Here is a 12,921-nt window from a genome sequence, read left to right on the forward strand (position 1 = left end):
TTGATGCTGTGGTGTCTGTCCTACTTATAGAGAGAGACCTCTGGGAGTAGAAGGCTCATACTTGCCTAGGCACCTGAGCATCAGAGTGCCTGGGGGCAGCCTGCCAGCCTATCTCCCAAGGGGCCACCCAGCCTGACAGTCCTAACCTGGGTGAATCTCCTGACACCAAGGCTTAGGCTCACAGCATTGTGAGCATTGTGGGCTTAGAAACAACATCTTGGGGGCAGACTCATACCAAGCAATTCATGTGGAGGTAGATGTGTGAAAGCCCAGGATGTCCATCTGTTAGCTCACACTGAGAACCCTAGCTGCCAGGTAGACAGGAACACTAGTGTGAAAACTCTCTTCCTGTACTGGAAGCCCAATCCTAATCCATAGGTTATCTGGTGAGCACTGTTGGAATGAGGGCAGTTAAATGGATAAAGGAGAGTAAAACCGTATGTCAGGACTGTCTGGCGGTGCAACTGGAATTCTTGAACTTAGTCTGTTTCTTAGATGAGTGCTGCCTATATTTGTTACAGTTTGTTTTAATGATTTCCTGGCTTAACAAGCCCTGATCTGATTTGAGTCATCCTTCCTTAAGATTTGCTAGAGTTTACAAATTGGCCCAGGTCATATCCTCTTTTTCCCCTAGGAAAATTTAAGGTGACCCTTCTTACCTTTGACATGACCTATGATTGGTGATTTTGCAGTTTACCTCTTAGCAGACTTGTTATTTTCCCTGTTTCTGGGTTTTTAGTAGACTTCTTATTGTAGCTTTAAAATAATTTTTTTTACTTTCCATTTTTTTTATGTTTCAATATCCATTTTAATGCATACAACAACATTATAAGGTAGATACTGTTTTATATCCCATTTACATATAAAGAAACCTGAGACTCAGAGGCTAATGAACTTGCCTAGAAATACCTGGCCAGTAAAGGAAGAGGTTATGATTCAAACGTATGCACTCTGATTCCAATACTTAAGACATACCTGCGGCTACTTTTCTGAATGTTTCACATGTACTATCTAATGTAATCCTTACAGTTACACAATTTTTATTAAAAAGTACAGTTCTCACTCAGAAAGAAAGAAGGATTTGCATAAAAAAGAATTTCAAGCCCAGAAATACTAATATTACAGGTGTCAGGAATAGTAACATCCAGCCTACTTCCAGCCTTTCTCTCTGTCTTTCTCTCCTTCCCTCCTTTCTTTTCTCTCTACTTCCTTCTCTCTCTCTCCCTCTCCCACCCTCCCTCCTTCTTTCTCTTTTTATTTACTTATTTATTTATTTTTATTATACTTTGAGTTCTAGGGTACATGTGCACAACGTGCAGGTTTGTTACATATGTATACATGTGCCATGTTGGTGTGCTGCACTCATTAACTCGTCATTTACATTAGGTATCTCCTAATGCTATCCCTTCCCCCTCCCCCCACCCCATGACAGGCCCCAGTGTGTGATGTTCCCCTTCCTGTGTTCAAGTGTTCTCATTGTTCAATTCCCACCTATGAGTGAGAACATGCAGTGTTTGGTTTTTTCTGTCTGTCAATGATAGACTGGATTAAGAAAATGTGGCACATATACACCACGGAATACTATGCAGCCATAAAAAAGGATGAGTTCATGTCCTTTGTAGGGACATGGATGAAGCTGGAAACCATCATTCTCAGCAAACTATCACAGGGACAAAAAACCAAAAAATCCAAAATAATTTTTAATTCTCTTTCTTATTGGTGTTTCTTAGCAAGAATTCTTCTGTAGTGAAGAATTTTCCCTCATCAACTAATAAAAAATGGCTAGTAAAGGAAAGGCAGGATAAATGCTTGCTTTATTCCATTTATTAATCTTCTGAGTAACTAATTGGTATCTTAGGAACCTCCAATGGTGATCAATGAGTGTTTTAAAAAAATACACATCGAACTCAGCCTTTCTTTATACAGTTGATATGCATCAGTAGATGGAGTCCATATTAATGATGTAATCTATATAAGCTGATGTAATCAATACTACTTTTGAGGAGATTGACATGATGTCTGGAATTTGCTTTAAATACTCCAGCATCTAAAAAGCAAATCAACAACAAAGGGAGTGGGATCGATGAAAAAAAATTGGAAAAATCTTGATATTTGTTGACACTGGTTGATGAGTACATGGAGTTCATTATACTGTTCGTTTTGCTTTTGGTATGTTTGAAATATTTCCAAATAAAATAGTTCTCAAGATGCATATAATTCTAAGGTTATCAAGAGTGTAAATGTGAGTTTAGCCAACAACTTTGGCCTATCTGTGAATCTTGTGGAGAAAGTTCTTGATTTTTATTGAAATTCCAGATACCCCAACAGTAGTTCCTAAGCCCTACTGCTTTGACAACAGCATGTCAAATATGTGCACATTTTCCCAGCATTTTGGAAAGAATTTTTATAAGAATTTTCAGATTTGACTGATTGGATCCTGATTTATAAAAGTCTTATCTTGGTAACTAAGAATGTCTACTTTTGAGTGATGCATACCTTAAGAATTTGAAACATGGTTGCTTCTGTTCTCTGGACTTCATATGAGAGCGTAACAGCCTTTTAGCCATTCTGAAGTGACTTCTTCAGTCTGATAGTGCCATTTCTCATTCCAGGTTTAAGTTTATCTATTCATGGGGCTGAAAAGCGTTTGCAAATCCATCAACGGCGAAGTGTGGCAAGCCGCCCAGCGTCACGTCGTCGCCTGCCTGTGGTCAGGCATTCCTCACTCCCACCAGGCAGAAGGTCAATAAAAATGGAGGCGAGCTCTTCTGGAATCACTAATGGAAAAACCAAAGTCTTCCACCCAGGTGATGCATGGGGAAGTTCAACGGGGACCCATTTCAGTAGCAACCTGACCACAGTCTGCATTATATTTTTATTGTGTAAATATGCCATACTTTCAGCTAAGCTTGCTTTTGTTAGGAGTCTTGTTTTATTTCCCCTTCTGCTCACCTCAGTCAATGGTAAATATCACCAAGACAAATAAGAGGGGAGAGAGCTTGGTGGTTCAGAGAAGGTTGAGGCTATGTGCACACTGGTAGAATCTAAATGAAAATCAGAGTGCATAAACTCTTGCTTGGTTCAGGAAAGCTCATTATATAATAAAACAAAATAGAGATTTGGTCATTTTCGTGATAATTTGCTCTAAGATTGGTCAGGAAAAAATTTCAAGCCAAAAAACACCCACTTTGAAACCTAGGTTATCTGTGTTGGCTTGCCCACATCCTCCTGAGATCAGGAGAGAAGACTGGAGTCATTATATTATATTGTTTTTAGTCTTCTGGGAAGCATCTGTGATCTCTTTAAAATATTAAAATGATTCTACATTAAATGAAGTAAAAACATCTTATGTGCTTATTTGGGGGAAAAGCTCATTTAAGTATTCATTCATTCATTGAACAAATATTTATTGAGTGCCAGCTACATGCTAGGCATTGTTTTGGGTTCAAGGAAATATCAGTGACCAAGGCAATGTTCCTGCAAAGTGACTTTATAGAAACATCAAATTGCGAAAGAATTCATAAGTCATTTAGAATAACTCTCACCCAATCCTGATTCCTCTCTGTAATGTCCTAGTGGATGACCACACAAATGCTACTGAAGCCAGCCTCCATCTCTACTCATGTCACACCATCTTCTCTCTCTTAGCATGTAACCTTGTTTCCTAACCCATCAAGAAACACCAGGGCCGTTGGGCATGAATTACTGGAGGTCCCTTATCCTCTCTCTTCAAATGTATTGCTCTTTACGCATCATTCCCCACTTTCCTCCAGTTTTCAGAAGATGAGGGGCCTCCCACTGTCTTTGACCAAGCTCTTACCCGTGTCCTTTAGCCATGGTCACCTCTCACCTCTTCTGAAGCTTCCTCAGGAGAATGTGTCCTCTTGTTTTCATCTCTTTCACCCTTCCACACTGCTAGCTGTTTACCTTCAGTCTATGAAAAGGCTCAAGCTTCTACCATTCTGATCATTTAACACTGTACCCTTTTCCCTCTTCTGCCACTTTTTCCTCCTCCCTTCCAAGCCAAACTTCTGAAAATAATAATTTACTTTTGATTGCTCTGTTCTGTCGAGAGCAACCAACACAATCTGGTTTCTAGCTCCTCCATTCCATTCTGGCTGTTTTTGAGGCCCTCAGTGACCTCCTTTTATCACAATGTAGTGGATGCTTGCCAGACTTTCCTGATGCACCAGACTAAGGTGGACAACCCACTTGTTTCCCAAACACTGTTCCCTTGGCTTCCATGACAATCTTAGGGTTCTTCTCTTATTTCTCTCGCATGTAACTTTCCTGGTTTCTCCCACTCCAGCATCTCTTTCCTCCTCTTGCCTCCTTTCCCAGTACGTACCAAATCCAGAATGATTCATCTGTACCCCTAATCAGTTACTGTGCTTGTTCTACCAATTACAGCGTCCAGTTCAAACTTCTTAGCATGTTAAAAACAAATGCCTTTTGTGATCTGGCCTCTACTGCTTTCACCCTTCATTTTTTGCCCTCTTTTTCCTTAAGCTTTATTACTATAGTGCATCAATCAAGGTTCAATCAGAAAAGCAAAACCAGTAGAAAGTATGTACTAGAGACTAATTACAAAGAATTGGCTTTCATTGTGGGAGATGGCTAGGCAAGTCTGAATTCATAGGTCAGGCTATCTGCAAGGGCAGGCTGGAACTCTTGGACACAGCTCTTAAAAGCTTCAGCTCTGCTTTTAAGGCTTTTCAACTGACCTAGATTATCAAGGAGAATCTCCTTTACATAAAGTCAACTGACTATGAACTTTAATTGCATCTACAAAACACCTTCATTGCAGCACTAGATTAGTGTTCATTGAATAACTGGAGACTGTAGCCTTGCCAAGTTGGCTCATCAAATAGACCATCACATCTGAGTATATCAATGTGCTTTCACTTCTCTAAATATGTGATGCTGTTTCATGCCTCCCAACCTTTGCTCCTGCTGTTCTTTCTTCCCAGGATGCCCTGGTTTTGCTCTGTTATCCTTGAACATGTTGAAATTACTTGTCTATCTGTCCACTGAAAGGTCTTTAAGGGCAGGGATTCTGGATTATTTATCTTTGTACTCCCAATAAATATTTGTGGGGCAGGACCGAACAAAACCTTCATTAGCTGTGTTTTAGACTACTACAATAGCTTCTGAATTTTTCTGCCTGCCTTTCTTTCAACAAGTACCTGATATACATCAGTAAACAAAGCAGACAAAAGTCCCTGCCCTTGGGGAGTTTACATAGTAGCTGCAAGAGATAATAAATAAATCTATTAAAGAGACCAACTGTATAATCTATATTATAGTTATATGTAAGCTATATATAATATATAGTGTTTAGGGAAAGGATAAGTATTATGGATAAAAGAAAAAGTAGGGGAAGAGGGTAGCATGTTGCAATATTAAACATGGTGATCAGGGTAGGCTGAGTCATGAAGATGTGTAATCACTGACTAGAAGTTTCTGAGACAGCCATGTGGATGTCTGAGCAACTTCATTCCAGCAGAGGGACAGTTAGTGGACAGGTTGTAGGGTAAGAGTGGGTCTGGCAATTTGAAGAATAGTATGGAGGCTCCTCAACTTGGAGTGGAATGAGTGAGGTGGGGAATCATCTCAGTGAGGTTGTAGGGACTAGATCGGGCAGGACCTTATAGGCCATTGTAAGGACTTTGAGCCCTATGTGAAAGGAAGCTCTTACAGGGTTTTGAGCAGAAGAATTCCATAATTTGATTTATATTTTAACAGGATGTAATATAGACTATGGGGAGAATAGATTATAGGAGGAGAGGATAAAAGGAGAAAGGTCAGATCGGAGGCCTCCAGAATGATCCAGTGGAGAAATGATGGTAGCTCTGACTAGGAACGGCAGAAGTGATGGTGAGAATTTAGAGTCTGGATATATTTTAAAGCTGGGCCAACAAAATATCCTAATGGATTGGATGTAGGGTAAAAGAGAAAGAAGAGCAAAGGATGACTGAAAAGTTTTTTTGGCCTGAGTGAAATCAGCTGAGATGGAGAAGGCTGCAAGAGAAGCAGATTTGGTGGGTTTGAGGGCAAAGGTGGGGCTGAGTTCAGAAGTTTGATTATAGATGTGATAATATTGAGAGCTGGCAAGATCTTGTGGGTGGTAGTTTGACCTCCATGTCTGGAGTTTGAAAGATGATTGGTCTGTGAAAGAGATATAAAACTAATAGTTGTTGACATATAAGTGCTATTTAAAGAAATGAGATTGAAAGAGATGACCAAGGGAAGAAGTATAAATGGAGAAGGGAGAGCATCAAGGGCTGAGATCTGGGACACTCCAATAATAAAGGGTCAAAGAGGACATGAACCACGAGCAAAGAAGGCCAAGAAAGAACCACCAGCAAAGATGGAGAAAACCCGGAAGTGCCACATCTCAGAAATTACAAAAGTTTATCAAGAAGAGAAGAATGGTTTTCTAGGCTAAATGTTATTGAAAGTCAAATAAGATGAGGACTGAGAATTAGTCGATTTTAGTAAAGTGGAGGTCAATGGTGATTTTGATAAGAGCCGTTTTAGTGGAGTGGTGGGGATGAAACCCTGATTGAAGTGGATTTAAGGGAGATGAGAGGATATAAATTAGGTGCTCTGAATATAGGCAACTTTTTTGAGCAGTTTTGCTATGAAGTGTAGTGAAGAAATAGGGCAGCAGCTGGAGGAGAAGTAAGGTCAAGAGTTTCTTTTAAAAATAGCAGCTCTCCAGCAGATAATTTATGGTGTTCAAGAGAGGGGAGAATTTGTGATGTGGGCATCAGTGAGAGGATGAGAGCTATGCACAATAGGACCATGGATAGTTTATCTGTGATAACTGGTGGGAAGGAGGCGTATGTAGATATTGGCAGGTGTGCTGAGGGTCTAATAAGTTCTTTTCGTGTGTTGTCAGCTTTATCTTTAATGTGAGAAGCAAGGTCATCTCTGAGAATGAGAATGGAGCCACAGGGAGAAAGAGAGAGAGAAAGAAAGATATGCAGAGGGGAAATATGTTTGCCAACTCACATTAAAAGGGATTTGAGATTCATAGTCATGAAACTAAAGTAGGACTAGTTATCATCATTGTGTAGTTTTTAATTTTGTGTAGCTACATGAGTAAAGACATACAGTTGGTGGTGAGTTGGATTTGAACAGCAGTGTGGTTTTGCAAAGGAAGTAGGAAAGAGAGAAAGGGAATCAAAGGTGCATGGAAGGGAGTGATGATAGTGATTCATTTTGTGATTTGGTAAAGAGGGTACAAGACATCAAGGGAAGGAGGTACAGTGAAAAGTTGGTAAGATCAATTGGTTGAAATTCCCAGAGGGTTCAAAAAAGTGTGGGGGTTAGGGTAATAGAAGGAGGATCTGGAAGGATAAGAGAGGTGGTAAGAGAATGGAATGTGTGGCACTAATATTGTGGCACATATCTTAATAACATTTATTTAATTTTATTATAGTAATATCAACACAAGATGCTGTTACTGGTAATGACAAGGTTTAGGCCAAGGTACAAAATAAGGGACTATAAAGGGTAGAAGGCAAGATCATTGAATGAAAAAATTCCTAGGGACTGAGAGGCCAAGATGTGAAAATGATTGAGTCAAGAATTGAGTAGTTTTGGGAAGAATGATAAGCCAGGCATTAACTTTATTGAGAAATAAGGGAACATGATCTGGCAGGTAGCAGGAGAGTACAAAGATAAAGGGTAGAAGATGATGTAGTATAACAACTTGAGATTCAAGGCTGAAGGTTTTTGGGGAAGAGGGAAGAAGAATGGTCTGAAGGTGGATTTGAGACTCAAGAAAGGTATCTACTCCTCTTTCAGATGCGTTGGTGCCAGGGCTATTGGAGAAAAACAGTTCTAAGTGAAAGAACCACAGGGAAGCATGACCACTGGGAAGATCCAGGTTTTCCTTAGAGCAAGAAGGTGAATGGGGCAATCTGAGAAGAGATTGACGACATTCAGAGAATTCTGGAGAGCCCAGTGGAAGGTTTTAGATGTTGGACAATTGTCTTCAGTGGTTCTCTCAGACACCAAGGTTCTCCTCCAGAGAGGATAATTAGCATCAGCCCTCCTCTTCTTAAAATTGTTATGGCTATCCAGAAGAAAGTGCAGCCTTGTGAGCCCACCTTTTCAAGCCCTCTCCAATTTAGCCTCTCCCTACTTTTCCAGGCTTATCTCATTTTACACTGTCATTATCCATATTATTCAGCTTCAGGCATCCACAGGCTTTTTAGTATTTCTCAAGCAGGCTTTTACTCTTCCATTTCTTTGCCATTGCTCAAGCTCCTCTCTCATCTTGGAATATCCCTTCCCCTAATAAATGTCTACTAGCCCTTCTCATTCCTCAAAATGTAACTCAAATTCCGCTTCCTCCAAGAAGCTTTCTAGATCTTATAGTCAGAATTGTTCCCCTACTTCCCCGTGCTTCCACAGAACTTAGAAGCCTTATCAAAGTCCATCTGTTTCTATGGTCTTATAGTTCTCCCAGAAGGCAGGAACTCTCCTCAATTCATCTTTGTATCTTCCGTCACTCCTAACATCATGCATTGTCCCTAGTAGGTTCTTAATAAATGATTTTATGTTGTTTGTCAAAATCTGTTCTACTCAGCAGATATAGGTTAGCATTCTGAAGTTATATGGCGTAAATCTTAACTCTTCTTTCATATGACAATCCTTCAGTTGTTTAAGAAACTCATCCCTAGCTATTTTCCAGGTGAAACATTTCCTAGTGTCTTTAGTGCTTCCTTGAATGACATGATACTCAACTTCTTTACCATTGTACCCTCTCCACTCTTAGAAACATTCTTGTTTCATTGCTATCTCTTTGAAAATGCAGTGCCCAGAATTGAGTATTCCATTAAAGTCAAATGCAGGCAGTGTAGATTCAGTCTGTCCTTTCCTTTAATTGATATCCTGTGTTGATATTACTATAATACAATTAAATGAATGTTATTAAGATATTCCTAATGGTGTTTTATCAACATGGGCTAATTCAGCCCACATTGTGAGTTAATATTTCAAGTCTCTTCCTTCACCTTAAAAACACATCACTTGGATGGGTACAGTGGCTCATGCCTGTAATCCCAGCACTTTGGGAGGCCGAGGCGGGTGGATCAGCTGAGGTCAGGAGTTCAAGACCAGCCTGACCAACATGGAGAAACCCTGTCTCTACTAAAAATACAAAATTAGCCGGACGTGGTGGTGCATGCCTGTAATCCCAGCTACTCAGGAGGCTGAGGCAGGAGAATCACTTGAATTCGGGAGGCGGAGGTTGCGGTGTGCCAAGATCGCGCCACTGCACTGCAGCCTGGGCAACGAGCAAAACTCCATCTCAAAAAAACAAAAAACTAAACAAAAATACATCACTTTACTTATCTACCCATCATTTTATCATAGATCCTTAAACCCTACATATGTCGAGTATTGGTTGAAAATATAAAGCCAATCTTCTAGCCTAGAATTATAATTAAGAGAAAAATATATTAAGTTACAATTAGAAACTTGTTATTTAAAAAAAGTATTTTTAAAACTCATATTATTCTGGCAAGGTAGAATATGATTTCAGTTCCATTCTCTTTATTTTTAGTGTACTTGCACAAATGCATCATAGTTCTCTGTTGGGAGATTATGGAAGAGCTCTCAAACTGAGTTTCTTATGTGCAGTGAGTCATAGATCTTAGTAGCAACTTGGACAATTTAGTCATATTGAGGCCTATTAAGTCATCCATCTATTTTTTACAAAGTTAATAATCCCTGTTCCCGAAGTGTTCTCTAAGACCCACTCGGATTGGTTACTAAGAACAAAAAGAGAGAATTTGGGAGTCTTGTAGATTTTCTGTTCCATCTGCCTGAACAATTTCAGTATGTTTATCCCCCTTTGAGTTTACAAACATTTATGAGTGCCTACTATTTACTAACAAGGATTTATTGGGAAGTTGCCCTCCTTGGAGTATTTTGAAATGGTGCAGAACTCTATTAAACATGGGTCTTAAGGCACTCAGTCATGTCCAAGAGAGACAATCAGTCAGGGTTCTTTGTTACCAACAAGAGAAACTAATCATTTAATCCAAACAAAGAAGGAATTTAAATTTGAAGAATGTGGATGGAAAACCTAAAGAGCCAGCCTTGGAAAAGGAATAGAGAAATCAAGAATAGCTATTTGATTAGAATAGAATATCTTCTATTTGACTATCTGGAATGATTGAATTCTTACCGGTTTTTCTAGTTTTGCATCGTTTGGCTCACGTTTTGAAGATTTAGGAGGACAGTTCTATTGGCTATGCACCTTTCCCTTGGTTGGACAGACAGTGCTGAGACAAATGATAGGACAGAAGACCTCTCCCTGCAGCCTTCATAGTGGGAGGGTAGGCCTCCTTGATTTCTTCTGCCACCTTGACTACACACAGCGAGGGAGAGGGACTTCCCCAAAAGGAAATAGAGGTGATGTTAGGAAACAACTTTATGTGGAAGAATGCCCACTACAGGGACATGTGCTTAAGCTGCTATGATAGAAGTCAAACTGTATTAAGAGCTGGAACACAGAAATAAATAAGGTTATGCTGCCATAACCTTATTATGCTGAAGAGAATTTAGAAAGACTCAAAACACATATGGTATACCAATTTGACTTTGAAGGTCAACTAGGATTTCAACAGAAGGAAGAGGCATGACCATTCAGATGCAGGAAAGAGCATAATGATAGGAACGGTGCATTACACTGGTTCTGAAAGCAAGCTTTATCGTTAGGTGTTTAAAAGCTAGGTATGTCACCTGATGGCTATTACAGCCTTAGACAAATTACTTAATTTCTCTGAATCTTAGTTTCTACATCAGTAAAATGAGGAAATTAATACCTACCTTATAGTATTAGGGCTGCCAAATTAAATACAGTGTTCCCAATTAAATTTAAATTTCAGATAAACAAGTATTTTTGAAAGTATGTCCTAAATATTGCATACGACACACATAATAAAAAATTATATCGTTTGAAATTCAGATTTAGCCGGACATCCTGTATTGTAATGTATTATGTCTGGCAATCCTACATAGCCTTGTTATGGCAATTAAATAATTTGTGTAGAATGTCCAGTTTGATTTTTGGCACATACTTGGTGTTCAGTAATAAATGGTTGATAAATAAAGAAATCATTTTTCTTGTCACCAACATGATAAGCAAAATTCAGAACCCTGAAAGTACCTATGCCCCAGAATCCTTGTTATCTCAGTTACCACTTCATTTAGCAGTTTCCCAGTTAACTTGTGCTAGAATACCAATAAGATGGTCTCTCATTATGCTATATAAATACAGAAGCCATTCATCTTCATCTTGTATTTGTATGGTTTCTCTTTCCTTCTGATTGTTTCAATTCTTTCTCCTGTTTATCAATTTCATTTTGACCTTATCCTTTAGACACTCATAATTAATGAATATTATTTTCTGCTTCCTTTATGGACCAAAAATATAAGTGGTAAATGGTACTAGGTTTGGGACTATAATTTAAGACTCAAGAGCATAGTAAACTGAAGCACTGATTTTGGTTTTTTTGAATTTGAAACTATAAAGCTTAGTGGATATAGATCAAATTATCCCAGCTAATGACTATGCCATATAAAATAGAATTGGAAGCTTTCTGAAATCTAAAATACTTCTTCTATTGCTTTTTCCTTATCTGTTAGACCCATCATACAATCCTAGAGAAGTGTCATTAATCACAGAATATGTCCTTTAGTCTCATTTAGAATTTGTAAAATAATGTTTTGCCGATATGGGTTATTCCCAAGTAATTTCTAATACAGATTCTTTTATCTCACTTTTTAAAACCTATGGCCCTTTCCACATTTATGCATGATTATTGTTCCCTAAGAATCTATCTAGTATTTAAATGCTAGGACAAAATTGATTTTCCAGGAGAGAAACATTAGGATTTTCTTGTTTCCAAACAGCTAGAATGATTAGTACTGTCTGTATACTTAGGCATTAAATGCATAGTTTGATAATAATAAAATTATAACTACAATATATTAAGCCCTCTACCACATTCCCAACCTCAAAAACTGTTCAACTGTTTTCATTCATTATCTCATTTAATTCCCATAATATTCTCATGCTATTTTCCTTATTTGATGGGTGGGGAAACTAAGGCATGAAGAAGGGTAAGTACCTTGCCTAAGGTTATACAGCCAGTAAATGGTGAAGGCAAGATTCTAGCTCAGGTGTTCTTATTCTCTTGTTTAATGTGCTATTACTTTCTTCTTCACACAACTTGGCAGAAACATTTCTAGCAAATTATCATTAAAAAGCCTTGGAAAATTTAAATTAAAAGCCCTGCAGTAGCTCAAACCTTAGCGTAAGAAAACCATACTAAAGAAGGGACCAGTTAGGTTCTGTTGATTGCTTGTGTAATCGTCTTCAAAGTTTATTATTTCCCTCAGTGTAAGTGATGTCCACTTTGTAGCTTCTCTTTCTGGTCTACTATGCTCTGGACTTTTGTTTTTCATCCTCCCTTTTTTGGGTTCTGATATAATAAAATTCATTCCTATTTCCCTGAGTTTCAAAGATTTCTTTCTGGAACCAATGTCAAGGCCTGGTCTCAAATTAGGGAACAGACTGTCTCCTGTTTCTCCCTTTAAAGAGCAGTACCAGAAGATGTGGGGAGAGGGAGAGGAGAGGACTATTAAGGAGAGACTTTTAAAAGAAGAAGGACAGTCAAGAAAGACTTGTTCCTAGTTCTGCCAAGAGTCAGGATAAACTTATGCTTTAGGGAAACAAAAATAAGGAAAAGATAAATATATGACCAATCTTTAGAATAACGACCATAATACTGCAACCCTACATTTACTTGATATTCTGTTGTTTCCAAAGGGCTTTCACAAATTTTTCTCTCTGCATTTCATTTAGTCCTCATAGCAGTCTGTGAGGTGGAATTA

The 12,921-nt window shown here is 38.6% G+C and overlaps 1 protein-coding gene across 16 annotated transcripts in view; it reads left to right on the forward strand.

The window, feature by feature from the left end:
* Positions 1 to 12,921, forward strand: part of ANO4 (anoctamin 4) — a 413,407-nt gene that overhangs the window by 181,623 nt on the left and 218,863 nt on the right. For all 16 annotated transcript variants that reach the window (XM_009426095.5, XM_009426094.5, XM_009426098.5 and 13 more), the window contains one exon: positions 2,613 to 2,807. In XM_009426095.5, coding sequence (XP_009424370.2) covers positions 2,613 to 2,807 — 195 coding nt within the window. The remainder of the gene's footprint in view (positions 1 to 2,612; positions 2,808 to 12,921) is intronic.

This window comes from Pan troglodytes, chromosome 10 (genome assembly GCF_028858775.2).
Source record: "Pan troglodytes isolate AG18354 chromosome 10, NHGRI_mPanTro3-v2.0_pri, whole genome shotgun sequence".
In the NCBI taxonomy this organism is placed as follows: domain Eukaryota; kingdom Metazoa; phylum Chordata; class Mammalia; order Primates; family Hominidae; genus Pan; species Pan troglodytes.